Genomic DNA, 20617 nt, shown 5'->3' with positions numbered 1-20617 from the left:
TTGGTTTTGCAAATTTGGTTATAATTATTATATTTTTTTTTTTTTTTTAATTTTTATTTTTTTTTTACTTTTTTTTTATTTTTAAAAAACTTGGGAATAGTGGGGAAATAACTATGCCCTTAGAAGCACAGAGCACAGGACACAGCACCACTGGACTGAACAGGACACGGCACAGGACCCAGCAGCACTACGGAACTCAGCAGGACAGAGCACAGGACACAACACCACTGGACTGATACTGCAGAATGTGTGAACTTTGTAATATTGCAGTACCAATGGACTTATACTGCTGGATTGGTTTTGCAAATTTGGTTATAATTATTATATATTTTTTTTTTTTTTTTTAATTTTTATTTTTTTTTTACTTTTTTTTTATTTTTAAAAAACTTGGGAATAGTGGGGAAATAACTATGCCCTTAGAAGCACAGAGCACAGGACACAGCACCACTGGACTGAACAGGACACGGCACAGGACCCAGCAGCACTACGGAACTCAGCAGGACAGAGCACAGGACACAGCACCACTGGACTGATACTGCAGAATGTGTAAACTTTGTAATATTGCAGTACCACTGGACTTTTACTGCTGAATGTGTGAACTTGGTAATATTGCAGTACCAATGGGCTTATACTGCAGGATTGGTTGTGCAAATTTTGTGGTAATTAAAAAAAATTAAAGTAGTTTTTGGTATTTTTTTAAAAAACTTTTTTTTATTTTTTTAAACACAGGGGAATATTGGGGAAATAACTATGCCCTTAGAAGCACAGAGCACAGGACACAGCACCACTGGACTGAACAGGACACAGCACAGGACCCAGCAGCACCACTGACCTCAGAAGGACAGAGCACAGCACACAGCACCACTGGACTGATACTGCAGAACACAGCACAGCACAGCACAGCACAGCACAGCACAGCACAGCACAGAACTAAACAGCACAGCACAGAACTAAACAGCACAGCACGAGATCTACCAGGACAGAGGACCACCTAACACACCCTCCCTCTACCCTGATCAATGCCCGAGTGAAGATGGCGGCGACTAGCGGGGAATTTATAGGACCCGAGTATCGCGAGATCGGACAACGGGATTATGAGTCAGAGCCTCAGTTTCACATTTGAATTTGGCGCCAATACCCGGATCTGTCTCGGATCCGACTCGGATCCGCAACGTTCGGGTGGGCTCGGATTTCATAAATCCGAGTGCGCTCATCCCTACTCTTTGCACGATCCTCACTTTCTGCTATACACACTTCCTTGCCCCGGACTTTTGGCCAGGCAGGAACAATTTTTAACATCTCGGCCGAAAGGCTGGGGTCGTTTTGCCCGGCACTGATTTATTTATTTATTTTTCTCACTGTTTTGTCACTTCCCTTTTTTATATGTTTAGGGGGGGCTGTGTGGCCATCAGGTTTCGGCCCTCCTGCAAACATCATGGGTCCTCCCTTCCGGGGGTTGGATGAGCTATCGGGTCCTGGGTGAAGCTTTGGCGGATTCCAGGGGCTAAAGGGACCTCCCTAGCCTTGCGGCAAAGGGGGTCTGAAGACCTTTGCCCCCTAAGGGTCCATTAGGATCCGGGGGTCGGGGACTAGGGCCCTTCCTTTTTTGAGGTGGGCCATGTACCGCACCCCTTGTGCCACGTTTTTTAAGTTTTCACTTATTTTAACGTTCACAATGGGTTGGAGAGCACTGCTTTTCAGGCTTTCAAAAAAAAAAAAATCAGTATCGTTATATATTTAAATTCTTTCCACGAACACTCCTATTCAAAGTCTCAAATAAGTTTCAATTTCCTTTATAATAGGTTTAACTGACAGCGAGTGCAGCGTCCGCTGATGCGCGTTTCGCTTACTGCTTTTACAAGGCAATAAACCTAACTCTGTGCTGTATTTTCTGTTGACAAAAGATACTTTATGGTATCTTACTGTAGGGTTCATAAAGGAACACATTTGTGTAGATTTACAGCATAAAATAAATCCAGAAGAGAGAAAGCAGAAGAAAGTTTGGCTACTCATCGAAAAGAGGGACACCTTTATTTACAGTGACCTTTCATCTACATTCAATAATGGCTGCCATTTTATTGATCTGACCTGTTGAGCTGTTCAAATACACTAGGAACCAATGACATCACTGAATGGCAATGCCAAAACATTTCAGAATCAGATATTTATGAATCACTGTTACCAGGGAACTGATAGGCTGCATTCTCATGAATATTGTTTCAGCACACAAAATGGCTGCCTCCACTGGGGCCATTAAAACGAGCAAAACTGCCCAGGCACAGAAAAATGTCTTTGGTGGCTTCGAACACCAATTTGTAATGTGTAGCGAATCAAAAATGAACATGGTCTGGTGGGAGGGGTTGGGATAAGCTGGCCGTGCAAAAATAAGATTTCAATTTGTGGCAAGAGTTTTTCAGATTGGATTCCTTCTGTCAAAAAAACTTTTAAAAAAACAATTTTACACAAGACCAAGAGGACAGAGATCAGAGCACATTCTATAATTTTAATTGGATGAATTTTCCACCCTTTTAGTTGCACTTCTGTGGAAAAGTGCATTTTTAGGAGCACTGTTCCTAATTTTAAATTAAAAGCTTCATGCACAAAATTCCACATGTTGCAAAGACAATCAATAATGTGAACTGCCTCACTTATGATTGTTTTAAGCCTGCGGTTCTCACTCTGCAGTCAGCAGTGTGTAGGAGGGCAATGATGAGATATTAGGGCAGCTATAAGAGAGATATGAGGAAAGTACAGGGAGAGATAGGAGGAGGGTAATGAGAAATGTGAGGAGGGCAACGAGAGAGATGTGAGGAGGGCACTGAGAGAGATGTGTGGAGGGTAATGAGAGAGATGTGAGGAGAGCAATGAGAGAGATGTGAGGAGGGCAATGAGAGAGATGTGAGGAGGGCACTGAAAGAGATGTGTGGAGGGTAATTAGAGAGATGTGATGAGGGCACTGAGAGAGATGTGAGGAGGGTAATGAGGAAGGCAATGAGAGAGAAGTCTGGAGGATAATGAGAAAGATGTGAGGAGACTAATGAGAGATATGTAAGGAGGGTAATGAGAGAGATGTGAGGAGGGTAATGAGAGAGATGTGAGGAGGGTAATGAGAGAGATGTGAGGAGGATAATGAGAGAGATGTGAGGAGACTAATGAGAGAGATGTGAGGGGGGTAATTAGAGAGATGTGAGGAGGGTAATGAGAGAGATGTGAGGAGGGTAATGAGAGAGATGTGAGGAGGGCAATTAGAAGAGAGAAAGCAGAAGAAAGTTTGGCTACTCATCGAAAAGAGGGACACCTTTATTTATAGTGACCTTTCATCTACATTCAATAATGGCTGCCATTTTATTGATCTGACCTGTTGAGCTGTTCAAATACACTAGGAACCAATGACATCACTGAATGGCAATGCCAAAACATTTCAGAATCAGATATTTATGAATCACTGTTACCAGGGAACTGATAGGCTGCATTCTCATGAATATTGTTTCAGCACACAAAATGGCTGCCTCCACTGGGGCCATTAAAACGAGCAAAACTGCCAAGGCACAGAAAAATGTCTTTGGTGGCTTCGAACACCAATTTGTAATGTGTAGCGAATCAAAAATGAACATGGTCTGGTGGGAGGGGTTGGGATAAGCTGGCCGTGCAAAAATAAGATTTCAATTTGTGGCAAGAGTTTTTCAGATTGGATTCCTTTTGTCAAAAAAACTTTTAAAAAAACAATTTTACACAAGACCAAGAGGACAGAGATCAGAGCACATTCTATAATTTTAATTGGATGAATTTTCCACCCTTTTAGTTGCACTTCTGTGGAAAAGTGCATTTTTAGGAGCACTGTTCCTAATTTTAAATTAAAAGCTTCATGCACAAAATTCCACATGTTGCAAAGACAATCAATGAAGTGAACTGCCTCACTTATGATTGCTTTAAGCCTGCAGTCCTCACTCTGCAGTCAGCAGTGTGTAAGAGGGCAATGATGAGATATTAGGGCAGCTATAAGAGAGATATGAGGAGAGTACAGGGAGAGATAGGAGGAGGGTAATGAGAAATGTGAGGAGGGCAACGAGAGAGATGTGAGGAGGGCACTGAGAGAGATGTGTGGAGGGTAATGAGAGAGATGTGAGGAGGATAATGAGAGAGATGTGAGGAGACTAATGAGAGAGATGTGAGGGGGGTAATTAGAGAGATGTGAGGAGGGTAATGAGAGAGATGTGAGGAGGGTAATGAGAGAGATGTGAGGAGGGCAATTAGAGAGATGTGAGGAGGGTAATGAGAGAGACGTGTGAAGGGTAATGAGAAAGATGTGATGATGGTAATGAGAGAGATGTGAGGAGGATAATGAGAGATGTGAGGAGACTAATGAGAGAGATGTGAGGAGACTAATGAGAGAGATGTGAGGGGGGTAATTAGAGAGATGTGAGGAGGGTAATGAGAGAGATGTGAGGAGGGTAATGAGAGAGACGTGAGGAGGGCAATTAGAGAGACGTGAGGAGGGTAATGAGAGAGACGTGTGAAGGGTAATGAGAAAGATGTGATGATGGTAATAAGAGAGATGTGAGGAGACTAATGAGAGAGATGTGAGGAGGGTAATGAGAGAGATGTGAGGAGGATAATGAGAGAGATGTGAGGAGACTAATGAGAGAGATGTGAGAAGGTAATGAGAGAGATGTGAGGAGGGTAATAAGAGAGATGTGAGGAGGGCAATGATAGAGATGTGTGGAGGGCAATGAGTGAGATGTGAGGAGGGTAATGAGAGAGATGTTAGGAGGGTAATGAGAGAGATGTCTGAAGGATGATGAGAAAGATGTGAGGAGACTAATGAGAGAGATGTAAGGAGGGTAATGAGAGAGATGTGAGGAGGGTAATGAGAGAGATGTGAGGAGGGTAATGAGAGAGATGTGAGGAGGATAATGAGAGAGATGTGAGGAGACTAATGAGAGAGATGTGAGGGGGGTAATTAGAGAGATGTGAGGAGGGTAATGAGAAAGATGTGAGGAGGGTAATGAGAGAGATGTGAGGAGGGCAATTAGAGAGATGTGAGGAGGGTAATGAGAGAGACGTGTGAAGGGTAATGAGAAAGATGTGATGATGGTAATGAGAGAGATGTGAGGAGGATAATGAGAGATGTGAGGAGACTAATGAGAGAGATGTGAGGAGACTAATGAGAGAGATGTGAGGGGGGTAATTAGAGAGATGTGAGGAGGGTAATGAGAGAGATGTGAGGAGGGTAATGAGAGAGATGTGAGGAGGGCAATTAGAGAGACGTGAGGAGGGTAATGAGAGAGACGTGTGAAGGGTAATGAGAAAGATGTGATGATGGTAATAAGAGAGATGTGAGGAGACTAATGAGAGAGATGTAAGGAGGGTAATGAGAGAGATGTGAGGAGGATAATGAGAGAGATGTGAGGAGACTAATGAGAGAGATGTGAGAAGGTAATGAGAGAGATGTGAGGAGAGTAATAAGAGAGATGTGAGGAGGGCAATGATAGAGATGTGTGGAGGGCAATGAGTGAGATGTGAGGAGGGTAATGAGAGAGATGTTAGGAGGGTAATGAGAGAGATGTGAGGAGGGTAATGATAGAGATGTGAGGAGGGTAATTAGAGAGATGTGAGGAGGGTAATGAGAGAGATGTGAGGAGGGTAATGAGAGAGATGTGAGGAGGGTAATGAGAGAGATGTGAGGAGGGTAATGAGAGAGATGTGAGGAGGGTAATGAGAGAGATGTGAGGAGGGTAATGAGTGAGATGTGAGGAGGGTAATGAGAGAGATGTTAGGAGGGTAATGAGAGAGATGTGAGGAGGGTAATGATAGAGATGTGAGGAGGGTAATTAGAGAGATGTGAGGAGGGTAATGAGAGAGATGTGAGGAGGGTAATGAGAGAGATGTGAGGAGGGTAATGAGAGAGATGTGAGGAGGGTAATTAGAGAGATGTGATGAGGGCACTGAGAGAGATGTGAGGAGGGTAATGAGAGAGATGTTAGGACAGTAATGAAAGAGATGTGAGGAGGGTAATGAGAGAGATGTGAGGAGGATAATGAGAGAGATGTGAGGAGGGTAATGAGAGAGATGTGAGGAGGGTAATGATAGAGATGTGAGGAGGGTAATGAGAGAGATGTGAGGAGGATAATGAGAGAGATGTGAGGAGGATAATGAGAGAGATGTGAGGAGGGTAATGAGAGAGATGTTAGGACAGTAATGAGAGAGATGTGAGGAGGGTAATGAGAGAGATGTGAGGAGGATAATGAGAGAGATGTGAGGAGGGTAATGAGAGAGATGTGAGGAGGATAATGAGAGAGATGTGAGGAGGGTAATGAGAGAGATGTTAGGACAGTAATGAGAGAGATGTGAGGAGGGTAATGAGAGAGATGTGAGGAGGATAATGAGAGAGATGTGAGGAGGGTAATGAAAGAGATGTGAGGAGGGTAATGAGAGAGATGTTAGGACAGTAATGAGAGAGATGTGAGGAGGGTAATGAGAGAGATGTGAGGAGGGTAATAAGAGAGATGTGAGGAGGGTAATGAGAGAGATGTGAGGAGGGCAATGATAGAGATGTGAGGAGGGTAATGAGAGAGATGTTAGGACGGTAATGAGAGAGCTGTGAGGAGGGTAATGAGAGAGATGTGAGGAGGGTAATGAGAGAGATGTGAGGAGGGTAATTAGAGAGATGTGAGGAGGGTAATTAGAGAGATGTGTGGAGGGTAATGATAGAGATGTGAGGAGGGTAATGAGAGAGATGTTAGGACGGTAATGAGAGAGATGTGAGGAGGGTAATGAGAGAGATGTGAGGAGGGTAATAAGAGAGATGTGAGGAGACTAATGAGAGAGATGTGAGAAGGTAATGAGAGAGATGTGAGGAGGGTAATGAGAGAGATGTGAGGAGGGTAATAAGGGAGATGTGAGGAGGGTAATGAGAGAGATGTGAGGAGGGTAATAAGAGAGATGTGAGGAGGGTAATGAGAGAGATGTGAGGAGGGCAATGATAGAGATGTGAGGAGGGTAATGAGAGAGATGTTAGGACGGTAATGAGAGAGCTGTGAGGAGGGTAATGAGAGAGATGTGAGGAGGGTAATGAGAGAGATGTGAGGAGGGTAATTAGAGAGATGTGAGGAGGGTAATTAGAGAGATGTGTGGAGGGTAATGATAGAGATGTGAGGAGGGTAATGAGAGAGATGTTAGGACGGTAATGAGAGAGATGTGAGGAGGGTAATGAGAGAGATGTGAGGAGGGTAATAAGAGAGATGTGAGGAGACTAATGAGAGAGATGTGAGAAGGTAATGAGAGAGATGTGAGGAGGGTAATGAGAGAGATGTGAGGAGGGTAATAAGAGAGATGTGAGGAGGGTAATGAGAGAGATGTGAGGAGGGTAATAAGAGAGATGTGAGGAGGGTAATGAGAGAGATGTGAGGAGGGCAATGATAGAGATGTGAGGAGGGTAATGAGAGAGATGTTAGGACGGTAATGAGAGAGCTGTGAGGAGGGTAATGAGAGAGATGTGAGGAGGGTAATGAGAGAGATGTGAGGAGGGTAATTAGAGAGATGTGAGGAGGGTAATTAGAGAGATGTGTGGAGGGTAATGATAGAGATGTGAGGAGGGTAATGAGAGAGATGTTAGGACGGTAATGAGAGAGATGTGAGGAGGGTAATGAGAGAGATGTGAGGAGGGTAATAAGAGAGATGTGAGGAGACTAATGAGAGAGATGTGAGAAGGTAATGAGAGAGATGTGAGGAGGGTAATGAGAGAGATGTGAGGAGGGTAATAAGAGAGATGTGAGGAGACTAATGAGAGAGATGTGAGAAGGTAATGAGAGAGATGTGAGGAGGGTAATAAGAGAGATGTGAGGAGGGCAATGATAGAGATGTGTGGAGGGCAATGAGTGAGATGTGAGGAGGGTAATGAGAGAGATGTGAGGAGGGTAATGAGAGAGATGTGAGGAGGGTAATGAGAGAGATGTGAGGAGGGTAATGAGAGAGATGTGAGGAGGGTAGGTTAAATATTACAGATTTTAACAGTGAGAGTAATTCATGGTTAATTGTCAGTAATAATATTGTATACAGGAGCTTCTTTTGGGAATGGTGAATCTCTGTTCCAAGTTCCATCAATATACATTTACCTTGGTGGACAGTCTTGCAGTGTGCAGTTCTTCTGCTTTGCCATTGGTCGCTCATTGTGATCACACAAAGTATTATTAACAATGCCTTTTCCTTTTTTCACGCATCTGGCAATCTGGCGCTGAACACCTGTTAGACAGATACAAATTAAATGTAAATATTGTTCCTTATTTCAAAATGAAATAACTCTATGCACTGTTAAAGTAGATCTGTCAAGCCCACATAAAACTGTATTTATACTTAAATTTCTTCACTTAAATGTATTCATCTATAGCTGGTAAGTTGTATGGAGTTTACCGTAACTTCTCTAACTACTTTCATTGTAAAACTATAAAATTAGATTCATTTCAGTTCCATGTAGTCGATAATAGTTGATTACATTAAGGGCGTTTACATGTAAGGGATGTGACCTAATAAGATTTTGACGCATCGAAGGAGTACACTTCTAAGGAGATGTATTTTTTGCAGGCTTTGGAGGCCTGGTGTAATGTTATGTGATGCTGATTATGATGACAACACCGGTGGGGCGATATAGTCACTTCTGATTGGTTGCTTGTGCATTGACCCCCTCAGTACTTCATTCATTAATGCTGCGGCTATATTATGTCAAGATGCGGAAATTTATACGGATTTCTTATTTGCCATTTCCATTTGGACTACTGCAATAAAGAAGACTCCCATTGGATTTTATAAAGCGGTAAATGATGGATGCATTTCATTGCATTTTACATGAAAAATGCAACCATTGCATTTATTACAAACACTGTCATGACACTGTTATCTCTTGTGCATATGATAATTAGTTACATAATACTGTATATGGATAGGCTAATGCGACATTTGCATTTTTAACTAACACTGTCGAGCTGCATCTCCATTGTTGGGTGTAAATATGTATAATTGTTAGAGATGCTCACTGACCCCTGTGAACTGGTTTTGGTTTTGGTGTTGGATCTGGATTAGCTTCGTGTTTTGGTTTTGGCAAAACCACTCTCATGTGTTTTGGTTTTTATTTTGTCTTTTTTAGAAAAAATCCTAAAATATGCTAAAATCACATAATTTTGCTCTTTTTTTGTTCCTACATTATTATTAACCTCAATAACAGTAATTTCAAGTCATTTGCAGTCAATTTTGACCACCTCATAGGTCACAATATTATTTTCATACACTTTTAAACAAAGACTGCTGCGACCTGGCTGGATGGTAAGTGACAGAGCAATGACACAAACACACGGCAGTTCCTAGCACATCTAGGACACATTGGCACACTGCACTGGAAGAAAAGAAAAATGGTGCAAGATGGAATTGTCCTTGGGTCCGCCCTCCCTCACACCCACCGTTATGTTGGATCTTAAAAAGGAATCCAAAGCTCGCGAGATCCGAGATCCGACGACGTAACAATGAGGTTTTGCCTCGTTTTCGATTCTGAAAAAAGCGCGAAAGTTCAAGCCGGTTCGGCTCGGTACTCGGATCCCCTAAGTTCGGGTATGTTCGGTTCTCGAGGAACCGAGCCTGAGCATCTCTAATAATTATGCATATGATGTACACCTGATGTAGAAATACTGCTGTGTTTTGAGCTGGAGATATCTTGAGACATATTTGCAACAGAATTTTTACGCATATGGTTTAGGGTGTCCAGGACCAGGGGAAACGATTAGTTCCAATGAATCCATCCCAACAGTAATTTCTAATGTCAGGACGTCTGGCATATGTATAAAGGTGAGTTCTGATGTAACCACGCCAGTGTTCTTTCGGGAACTTGGGTGTTATAAAGAATATGCTCTCCCCTAATGTAACTTATTATAGGTATTAGACATCACCTTCGATAAACCTGACTTTCATAACAGTGTTCGATCTGTGTCCTTCTGCCTCTATATGGTCACAGAACACTCCTCCGTGACTTTTATGAATCTCTATGTATAATCTCATATATAAAAGTCTTATTATATATATTTAGATATCTTTTACAATTTTTCTGTACAGAATTGATTGCAAATGTTGAGTTTCACTAACCTATCCATTTATATCTCTGCCGGAAGTGAACAATAAATATTGCCAAGTCTCCTCTATCCAACTGAAACGCAACACCACCAATGAATCTAAAAGGGACCTTTATTATTATATTATACATCTTCTGACAAGTATAATCCATGGTACAACTTGTAACATCATATCAATTGAATCATATCTATTGTTTTGTTTAAACTAGAGGTCGGTAGAAACGTATGATCAGCCTGTGAAATTAAGTGCGTTGGAGCTGTAACTATGGTGAGCTTAGCACTGGGTGCTCATCATATGACAGGAGGTTAATCACTGGTAAAGAATTTTATGCCAGCAGGAACATTATTCAGGAAATCAAATGAAAGATGGATGTTGCATCAGACATCCAAATACAAAGGAAAAGCAGATAGGAGAGAAAATCAGAAACTGCATTAGGCTGGTCTAGTCAGATACAATGGTCACTATTATTATTCATTTGTTGTCAAGAAAAAAAATTGGCAGTTAGAAATCTGTATTTTCTTCCAAGTTTAAAAATCCTCGTAAATAGAAGACTAAAACAGTTGTTCTAATCCAAAGACAAACTAATATTCAGGAAAACTACAATACAGAATGCAAATTAGATCAGAACTAAATTTACTGTAGTAATAACTTAGGTCACATGGGTGTCTCCATTGGTTGTTGACTTGCAACTCTTAACTCTGGGTCGCAAACTAGATTGTCGCTGTAATACAGCAAAAACCAGTAACACATCTTAATAAACTGCTTTATCGCCAGATATCACATGTGTTGCATTGTTATATTGCTCTACAATGCGATTAAGACCCTTATTTACTTAGCTGTGGTGCAACAGAGATGATGATCATCGCTGGAACACCTAAATACCACCTATAAAAGTGTCGGTATGACTTCTGGTGTCAGTGGCACATGCAGGGGGAGTTTCTGGGTCTCCAGAAACCCTTTTCCTCCACAAACGAAGTGCCCCTGTACTATCCAGCAGCCGCGGCACTGTCAAAGAAGCATCCGCGGCTGTGCTGTATTGTATACAGCACCGCCGCGGATGCGTCTTTGACAGCGCCGTGGCTGCTGGATAGTACAGTGCAGCCAAGACGGAACTGCTGCGCATGCGCAGCAGCTTGCGCTATTTTTTCTTTTTTGGGGGGGAGGGAACCCCCCCTTAAAAATCCTGCTTGCGCCCCTGGGTGTGGCACCAAAAGATTGGGAGGATAAGGAAAAAGTAGAGCCGCCAGCCTAGAGCTATTGGGTATTATAAATGGCATATTAAGTCTTGGTGGCATTAACAATGGCAAATTAGATTTTGATAGGCATTAGCAATGATATTAGATATTTTAGGCTGGACATTATGAGGGCCTATTAGAGCATGCTGGAAATTAAAAATGGTGCATTAGTCATTGATGGGTGTTATTACTGTCATATTTTGCCTTGATGTGATTTATCAATGGCAGATAAGGTTTGCTGATGGTATATAAAGTTGTGTTTCTGGAACGCAAGGCACTGCTGGTTCTATTATAAGGTCACTATTGGTGTAATACAGAGCCGTAACTTAAAATTTTAGCACCTGGGGTGAGAAGGAAAACTGCCGCCCCCCTTTGCCTTCAATTTTAACCATATTAACCTAAAATATTCATAAACTGCGCCCCCTTCAGCATCGCACCACGGCCCTGGTGCCCTAACCATTAAACACTACGTGTTGATAGAGAAACCAAAAGTATGCTTATATGCATGAATGGTCTATTTATAATTTCTACATTGTAGCAGTGCCCTTTACTAAGGGTAATTTATGAACTGTAAAATAGGATTATTGAGAGACAATGAATGTGCCTTTTTTTTTACCATTTGTGAAGCCCCTACTATCATTACTGCAGTCACTAACGTCTAGGGGTAGTGAGGAAATTCCCAAACTCTTAATTGTTATTATATTTTAAAGGTCTCAAGAGGTGTACTTTTATTTGGTCCCATCAAGATATAGAGTGGTTTGCACACCGCTGATCCCTTGCCACCAATCATGTACAACAATGGAAGTATCACCTTTAAGAAAGATTACCTGCCCACAGACACATAAGCCACAATTAAAACATCTACTTATTTGTTTCTTCAACTTTGGTTGTATTTATTACGTTTTTTAGTTGTTTTCAAAGTCAAGGAACGAAACAGGGTAATAATCAACACATATGATTCTACTATAAAGAGCAAAAACAAAACAAAATCTATTGCCTTTGCTATATTGTATTTTCAGCAATCCCTGAGTCATTTTTAATATGCTTATATATTCAAATACAATTGGTAGTCTGCGGGTTTGATTTACTTTTCAAGCAAGTTATTTTATTCTTCTTTTATTAGTTTGAACTTGTTTATTCTTTTAAAAAATATTTCCGTGAAACCTTGAGAAATGGAAAAGCAGCGCATCTATTATGAAAATTGAGAATGTCAACTACTAGAAACCAACTGTGTAAACAAAAATGCCCAGAGCAAGGAAACCACATCGAGTAATCAAATCACATAAATAGCCTTGATTTCTGCTACATATAATTGAATTATAAGAACGGATTGCAACAAGCAACAGAGAAGATACAAATATTACAAACGTAAACATTTAACTCCTTCATAGAACTCTGAGCGCACTGATCATACTACATGAGAAAGAGTACAAATAATAAATTTATCAGTAAACAGGAGCAATGCTCCTACCTTATATCACTGGCTTAAAGCAGGGAGCAAAGCTGGCTATACAGCGAGGGTAACATTACGAAGTGGGTGACATGTAATGGAATTATCTGTGGACTGGACACGGTGCACACATCTAAACTACAAATTCAATCACGCTAATGTATCCTGGCGCTAGTGACGTACGAAGTTTATGGACAACGGCCATAAACTGCACATAGAAAGTGTTGAAGAAAATCCCTAAGGAGTGTATTTAATCAGTAAGGACCTGAGACAAAACTGTTACAACTGTATCTCTCTGTCACTTCCTGATTTAGCACTCTCCTTTGGGAATTTTTGCATGTTCCTGAGTGCAGTTTGTGATCCCTTTTCCTCTAAATATTGGAATCAATATATTTTAATGAACTTCTGTACATACCAGGATGAAAGTGGTAAAGTGGAGTGGGGGCATTTTATAAAAAGAGAAAAATATAGTAATAATTGATCAAACTGCTTCTTAAAATGTATATGTTTTTTATAACAGTGGAGGTAGCCATCTTGAGGGCTCAATCGACATTCATGGGTATGGTTGCCACCTTGTTTGGAAAAAAAAAATCAGTCTTCCATTATCTTTTTCTTTTCATTAATGACATTGGGCCTGATTCATTAAGGAACTTAGGCAAGAAATTTCTTACTTAAGTCTCATGGACAAAACCATGTTACAATGCAAGGGGTGAAAATTAGTTTTATATTTTTCACATAAGTTATATTACTGGCTGTTTTCTCATGTAGCACACAAATACTTGATAGCTTATTTGTACACTGAAATTAAAAGTTGATATTTGTGTGCTACATGAAAAAACAGTTAGGGCCTGAGTCATTAAGGAGAGTAAAGCACAAAAAAGGAGTAACTGTGCACCTGGGCAAAACCATGCTGCATTGGAGGGGAGGGGGTAAATTTAAAATGTGGACAGAGATTTATAGTTGGGATAGTGCATGTCCTAGATCAAATTAAATTTTAATGTAAAAATAAAGCTATCAAGTGTTTGTTTGGGCCTAAGTCATTAAGGAAAGTAAGGCAAAAAAAATGAGTAAATGCTCTCCGGGACAAACCATGTTAACTTGCAAGGGGTGCAAATGAGTTTATTATTTTGCACAAAAGTTAATACTGGCTGTTTATTCATCTAGCAAACAAACACTTGATAGCTTTATTTTTACATTAAAATTTATTTAAATTTCAGTGTACAAATAAGCTATCAAGTATTTGTGTGCTACTGTTAGGAACCCCTCCAGCCGGCACAACACAACCCGGAGTCTACTCTGCCAGTCAGGTGTTCACTGGAGCCCCTGATGGTGGGGACAGACTGGGCTGCAGACTGACAGAGGGTCGTGAAGTGTGTACCGGCTGGGGAGAACCCAGGCAAGAAGAGTCAGGTCCACGCAGAGGTCAAAAGGTCGGCAGCAGGTAACAGTAACAATGAACAAGCTGAGGTCAGAGGTCACAGGCAAAGTAGCAGAACGGGTAAACGAGCCAAGGATCAGGGTCACAGGAAACACAAGCGAAGTCAAATACGAAGCCAAGGGTCATACACGGGAAGGCAAAACGTAGATACAGGAACAGGAACTGGAACAAGCAGGTCAGCAGACTGGAGCACAGAAGCTATAACCGGCAATGAGGCAGCAGACCTCATTGCCTTAAATACAACCCACAACCAATCAGAACCTGCCCCTAGACATGGCCACACTTGTAGGCTAATTGCCAGCACCTAGCAAGACCAATCAGGGCTTAGCCCTGAAATCCACACATGCAGGCTAATGCCTGCTAATTCAGCCACAGGCTAAATCTGCCTGATTGTCCCTAGAGCGCATGCGCGCCTGGCTGCCAGGACACGGCGCTGAGGAAGCGTCCGACCGTTGGGGAGTTGGAAGGAAATGACGTCCCGGTCGTCATGGTGACGGCCGGGACGTTGGGACCGACAGGAAGCGAGCCGCGGCGGCTGTGAGTACCGCCGCGGCTCGTGACAGTACCCCCCCTTGAGGAGGGGTTAAGGAACTCCTTCAACTGTTTAGGAGCATCGAGTTGTCTCCGTGGGATCCAAGACCGTTCTTCTAACCCACGATTCCTCCTCTGCACTAGGAAGTGCACTTGACCTTGCACTTTTTTGGAATCCAAGATCTTCTGAACAACGTATCTTGGTGATCTGTTTGATTTTCTCTCAGGCAAATTTGAAGACTGGATTTGAGTAGGATATAATACCGGCTTCAACAGAGAACAGTGAAATGTGTTGGGAATTCTCAACGAGCCCGGAATTCTTAACCTAAATGCAACAGAACTAAACCTGCTTGATGATAAGGAACGGGCCGATGAACTTGGGACCCAACTTTTTGCAAGGCTGTCTGAGTTTAATGTTTTTTGTAGACAGCCACACTCTCTGGCCCACCTTGAAGGAGCAGATGGTACGGTGGCGATCCGAAATTTTTTTTGCGACAACTGAAGCCTGTTTCAGAGATGCCTGTACTTTCCTCCAGATAACTCTGAGATCTCTTGCAGTGGAACGGATCTCCTGGACACCAACTGGGTTAAGCGAATACAGGGAGTTAGATCTGGGGTGAAAACCATAATTGCAGAAAAACGGAGAAGTTTTAGTAGATGAATGACAGGAATTGTTACAGGCAAATTCCGCCCAGGGTAACAAGGAAGACCAATTATCATGGAACTCTGACGTGTAGCATCGCAAAAACTTTTCCAAGGACTGGTTAACTCTTTCGGTCTGCCCATTAGATTGAGGGTGATATGCGGATGATAAACTAACCTTGATTCCGAGAAGGGTACAGAAAGATCTCCATAATTGCGCTATGAACTGAGAACCCCGATCGGAAACTATGTCAGTAGGGAGTCCATGGAGCCGGAAAATATGTTGAATGAATAAGACGGCCAAATCCCGAGCTGTAGGCAGTCTGGGTAAGGGAACGAAATGGGACATCTTGCTGAACCGGTCTACCACGACCCAAATGGTATTGTGTCCTGCAGAAGGTGGTAGATCCACTATAAAGTCCATGGACAAGTGGGTCCATGGTTTTGCAGGTGGTGCCAAAGGAACTAACTGGCCTATTGGGCGGATCCTAGGAACTTTGTTTCTGGCACAAACCTCACATGAGAGGACATGACTCCTGACGTCAGCAGACATAGATGGCCACCAGACTGTACGGGAAAGGATTTCTAACGTCTTGAAAATTCCAGGATGCCCTGCAACCCTATTGTTATGCGCCTCTGCAATAACCGCCTTCCTTAGATGGACTGGAACAAAGAGACGTCGCTCCGGAGTAGTATCAGGGGCTAATTTCTGGAATCTCTGAAGTGTGATATTCAGATCTTGGGTCAACCCGGCATGGATTACAGAAGGAGGAATAATCGGCTCTGGGATAGTGACTGGAATGTGGTGTGCCGAGAAACTTCTGGAAAGGGCATCTGCCTGGACATTTTTGGAGCCTGGTCGGTAGGTGATCAGGAAGTTAAACCGGGTAAAGAATAAGGCCCACCGGGCCTGTCTGGGATTTAAACGTTTGGCTGACTGTATATATTGTAAATTCTTGTGATCGGTAATGACAGAGATCTGATGTGAAGCACCCTCCAACCAATGCCGCCACTCCTCGAAGGCCCATTTGATTGCCAATAGTTCTCTATTACCGACATCATAGTTGGCCTCCGCTGAAGAGAACTGATGGGAGAAATAAGCACATGGGTGCAGACGATTAGTATGAGGATCCTTCTGCGATAGGATGGCACCGGCACCGATGTCAGAGGCGTCGACCTCAAGAATAAATGTCCTAGCTGGATCCGGATGTCTAAGGACCTGAGCGGAGACAAAGGCCTTTTTCAGGCTTTCGAATGAGGCTGCTGCTTGGGACGACCAATTAGTTGGATCCATTCCTTTACGGGTCAGAGCGACAATGGGAGCCACAATGTCGGCAAAGTTGTGAATGAATCTCCTATAATAATTGGAGAAGCCCAGGAACCTCTGCACCGCCTTAAGATTGTTGGGTTGCACCCAATCCAAAATAGCCTGGACCTTAGCTAGATCCATGGAGAATCCCTCAGAAGAGATTACATAGCCTAAAAAGGATACCCTCTGTACCTCGAACTCACACTTTTCCAGCTTAGCGTACAGGTGGTTCTCTCGTAATTTCTGTAGAACTTGTTTGACGTGAGTCTGATGGGCGGGCAAAAATCTGGAATAGATGAGGATATCATCTAAATAGACGACCACGAAACAACCAAGGAATTCCCGAAGAACTTCATTGATCAAGTCCTGGAACACTGCAGGTGCATTGCTAAGGCCAAACGGCATGACCAGATACTCGTAGTGGCCAGAGTGCGAATTGAATGCCGTTTTCCACTCATCTCCTTCTTTGATACGGATGAGATTATATGCTCCGCGAAGGTCGATTTTAGTGAAGACAGTAGCCCCTCTTAGCTGATCAAACAATACCGAGATGAGCGGAAGGGGATAGGTGTTCTTGACTGTGATATGATTCAATCCCCGGTAGTCAATACAAGGTCTTAACCCTCCGTCTTTTTTTGATACAAAGAAGCATCCTGCTCCTACGGGAGACTTAGATGGCCTGATGAAGCCTCTCTCCAGGTTTTCGTCGATATACTCCTGCATGGATTTTGTTTCTGGAGCAGAAAGGGAATACAAACGCCCCTTCGGTAACTTGGAACCAGGAATAAGTTCGATGGCACAGTCAAAGTCACGATGTGGCGGTAAGGTATCAGCAGCCTTCTTGGAGAACACGTCCCAGAATTCATGATACTGTGAGAGAAGCCGCTCCGGAATAGGCTGAATCATACGCAGAGACAGTGACAAACAAGACTGTGTACAATAAGTACTCCACTTGACAATCTCTCCTTTTACCCAGTCTATGACAGGGTTATGACAGGAAAGCCATGGGTGGCCCAAGATCATAGGAACCGACGAACAATCGATCAGGAAGAAGGTGATTGACTCAGAATGGAGAGCTCCGATCTTCAACTGTAGTGGCGGGGTCTCCCAGGAAATCTTGCCACCAGGCAACGGACCTCCGTCTAAGCCACAGACAGTAATGGCAGAGTTGAGTTTTACCATCGGAATTCCGGCAGAGCGGGCAAACCCAATATCAAGGAAGTTGCCTGCAGCTCTGCTATCAATGAAGGCCGACAGGTCCACAGAGCGAGCCCGGAAGGTGAGCTGTGCAGGGATTAATACAGCATTTTTCGGGGAGATAATTTGCAGACCTAGGTGAACTTTCCCCTCATTCCCTAGGCATGGTCTTTTCCCGACTTATTTGGGCAAGAACGGGAGAAATGGCCTTTTATGCCACAGTATAGACATAGACCTTGCGAACGTCTCCTGTCTCTCTCTTCAGAAGAGAGACGATATGCTCCTAATTGCATAGGCTCCTCACCATCCTGGGAAACAGGAACGAAGGCGGATGGAGGTGATGATGTTTCCTTTTCAGTTTTCCGCTCCTTATATCTCCTGTCAATTTTAATGGAGAGGTGCATCAGATCCTCCAGAGAACTAGGAGACGGGTATTGCACCAAAGAATCTTTAATCTGTTCAGATAGGCCGAGACGGAACTGACTTCGTAAGGCAGGGTCGTTCCATCCACTATCAGGTGACCATCTACGGAATTCAGCGCAGTATTCTTCTGCCGACCGTCGGCCTTGTTTCAAGGACCGTAGATGAGCTTCCGCGGAGGCCACTCGATCCGGGTCATCATACAGTAGACCCAGTGCCTCGAAGAAGGAGTCTACGGACTGCATGGCCGGACTGGTCTGCGGCAAAGAAAACGCCCAGGACTGGGGGTCACCCTGTAGAAGGGAAATAATAATCCCAACTCTTTGCTGCTCTGAACCGGAGGAGCGGGGTCTCATCCGAAAATAGAGCTTGCAGCTCTCCCTGAAGTTCCGAAACAGGGTTCTATTTCCGGAGAACCGATCTGGTAAGTTCATTTTGGGTTCACAGATGGGACCTGGAGTCGGTTGGGAAGCTTTGGTGGCTTCTTCTTGAACAGACATACGCTCAGCCAATCCCTGCATCATCTGATACAAGGACTCAACGTGGCCTGCTAGGGTTTGTGCCGGAGACGGTGTGGATCCACTTGTATCCATTCTAACCTTGTCTCCGTGAGTGGGCCGGTTATAATGTTAGGAACCCCTCCAGCCGGCACAACACAACCCGGAGTCTACTCTGCCAGTCAGGTGTTCACTGGAGCCCCTGATGGTGGGGACAGACTGGGCTGCAGACTGACAGAGGGTCGTGAAGTGTGTACCGGCTGGGGAGAACCCAGGCAAGAAGAGTCAGGTCCACGCAGAGGTCAAAAGGTCGGCAGCAGGTAACAGTAACAATGAACAAGCTGAGGTCAGAGGTCACAGGCAAAGTAGCAGAACGGGTAAACGAGCCAAGGATCAGGGTCACAGGAAACACAAGCGAAGTCAAATACGAAGCCAAGGGTCATACACGGGAAGTCAAAACGTAGATACAGGAACAGGAACTGGAACAAGCAGGTCAGCAGACTGGAGCACAGAAGCTATAACCGGCAATGAGGCAGCAGACCTTATTGCCTTAAATACAACCCACAACCAATCAGAACCTGCCCCTAGACATGGCCACACTTGTAGGCTAATTGCCAGCACCTAGCAAGACCAATCAGGGCTTAGCCCTGAAATCCACACCTGCAGGCTAATGCCTGATAATTCAGCCACAGGCTAAATCTGCCTGATTGTCCCTAGAGCGCATGCGCGCCTGGCTGCCAGGACACGGCGCTGAGGAAGCGTCCGACCGTTGCCTTGGCAACGGTCGGGAGTTGGAAGGAAATGACATCCCGGTCGTCATGGTGACGGCCGGGACGTTGGGACCGACAGGAAGCGAGCCGCGGCGGCTGTGAGTACCGCCGCGGCTCGTGACAGCTACATGAGAAAACAGCCAGTATTTAACTTATGTGCAAAATATAAAACTAATTTTCACCCCTTGCATTTTAACATGGTTTTGTCCGGGAGACTTAAGTAAGAAATTTCTTGCCTAAGTTCCTTAATGAATCAGGCCCAATGTTCTTAGACCTATTTTTAGCAGATAATGCAGCCCCTGTTGTCAGTAGCTTCAGTGATTGGATAGGCTGCATTTTCTGATATAATAACTCAATAACTCAATCCGCCTGTGTGTTTAGGTGACAGGAGTACCTTTAGCTCTGGTATGATGTAGCATGCAACAATACATGGTTGTTACTTGTTGCTATAATAGTAAAGAAATGCAGAAGCCAAGGATGGTGCAAGTGCAAATGTTTGAAAAAGAAATGATTATTTCAATTCTTCATGGTACCTAATATCAGAGCCAATTCTAAGATTGAGTACAGTTGCTTACATCATTGCTATTCATTTCAAACACTGAAGTTAGACCTTTATATAACTGTATATATAACAGTACTTTTGCTCAGTAAACTAATCAGTAACGTAATGTACATACTTGCCATTTTTTGGCGCAAATGTGCAAGTCCAGGGCCACGATGGCACAACTTGAATCATCAGGCCCCACCTGGGCAATGACGCAACACTTGATGCAATTTGTGACTGGCGGCAGTGCACATTGGTAGTACATACTGTTATTTAGTGAGATAACAGATGAGATATTTATTAAAGAAAAAAAAACGGTATGCTTTGTATTTATAAAATATCCTCTGAAGTGCATCTTTCAGGGGCAAACACAGGATTTGTAGAGAGGGGTTTCCATGCCACACCGCCAGTGGGCGTGGCCAGTATGCTTCGGGTTGTGGCTATAATCTAAGACAGTGCTTGGCTGCTCTC

The 20617-nt window shown here is 43.4% G+C and overlaps 1 protein-coding gene across 1 annotated transcript in view; it reads right to left on the bottom strand.

Annotated features, from left to right (window-relative positions):
* ADAMTS12 (ADAM metallopeptidase with thrombospondin type 1 motif 12) overlaps positions 1-20617 on the bottom strand; it is a 461827-nt gene that overhangs the window by 97288 nt on the left and 343922 nt on the right. The window contains exon 17 of the mRNA XM_075214451.1: positions 8115-8241. Coding sequence (XP_075070552.1) covers positions 8115-8241 — 127 coding nt within the window. The remainder of the gene's footprint in view (positions 1-8114; positions 8242-20617) is intronic.

This window comes from Mixophyes fleayi, chromosome 1 (genome assembly GCF_038048845.1).
Source record: "Mixophyes fleayi isolate aMixFle1 chromosome 1, aMixFle1.hap1, whole genome shotgun sequence".
Classification (NCBI taxonomy): domain Eukaryota; kingdom Metazoa; phylum Chordata; class Amphibia; order Anura; family Limnodynastidae; genus Mixophyes; species Mixophyes fleayi.
The sequence above is the reverse complement of the archived record's forward strand: the minus strand, read 5'-3'. Positions and strand labels throughout refer to the sequence as shown.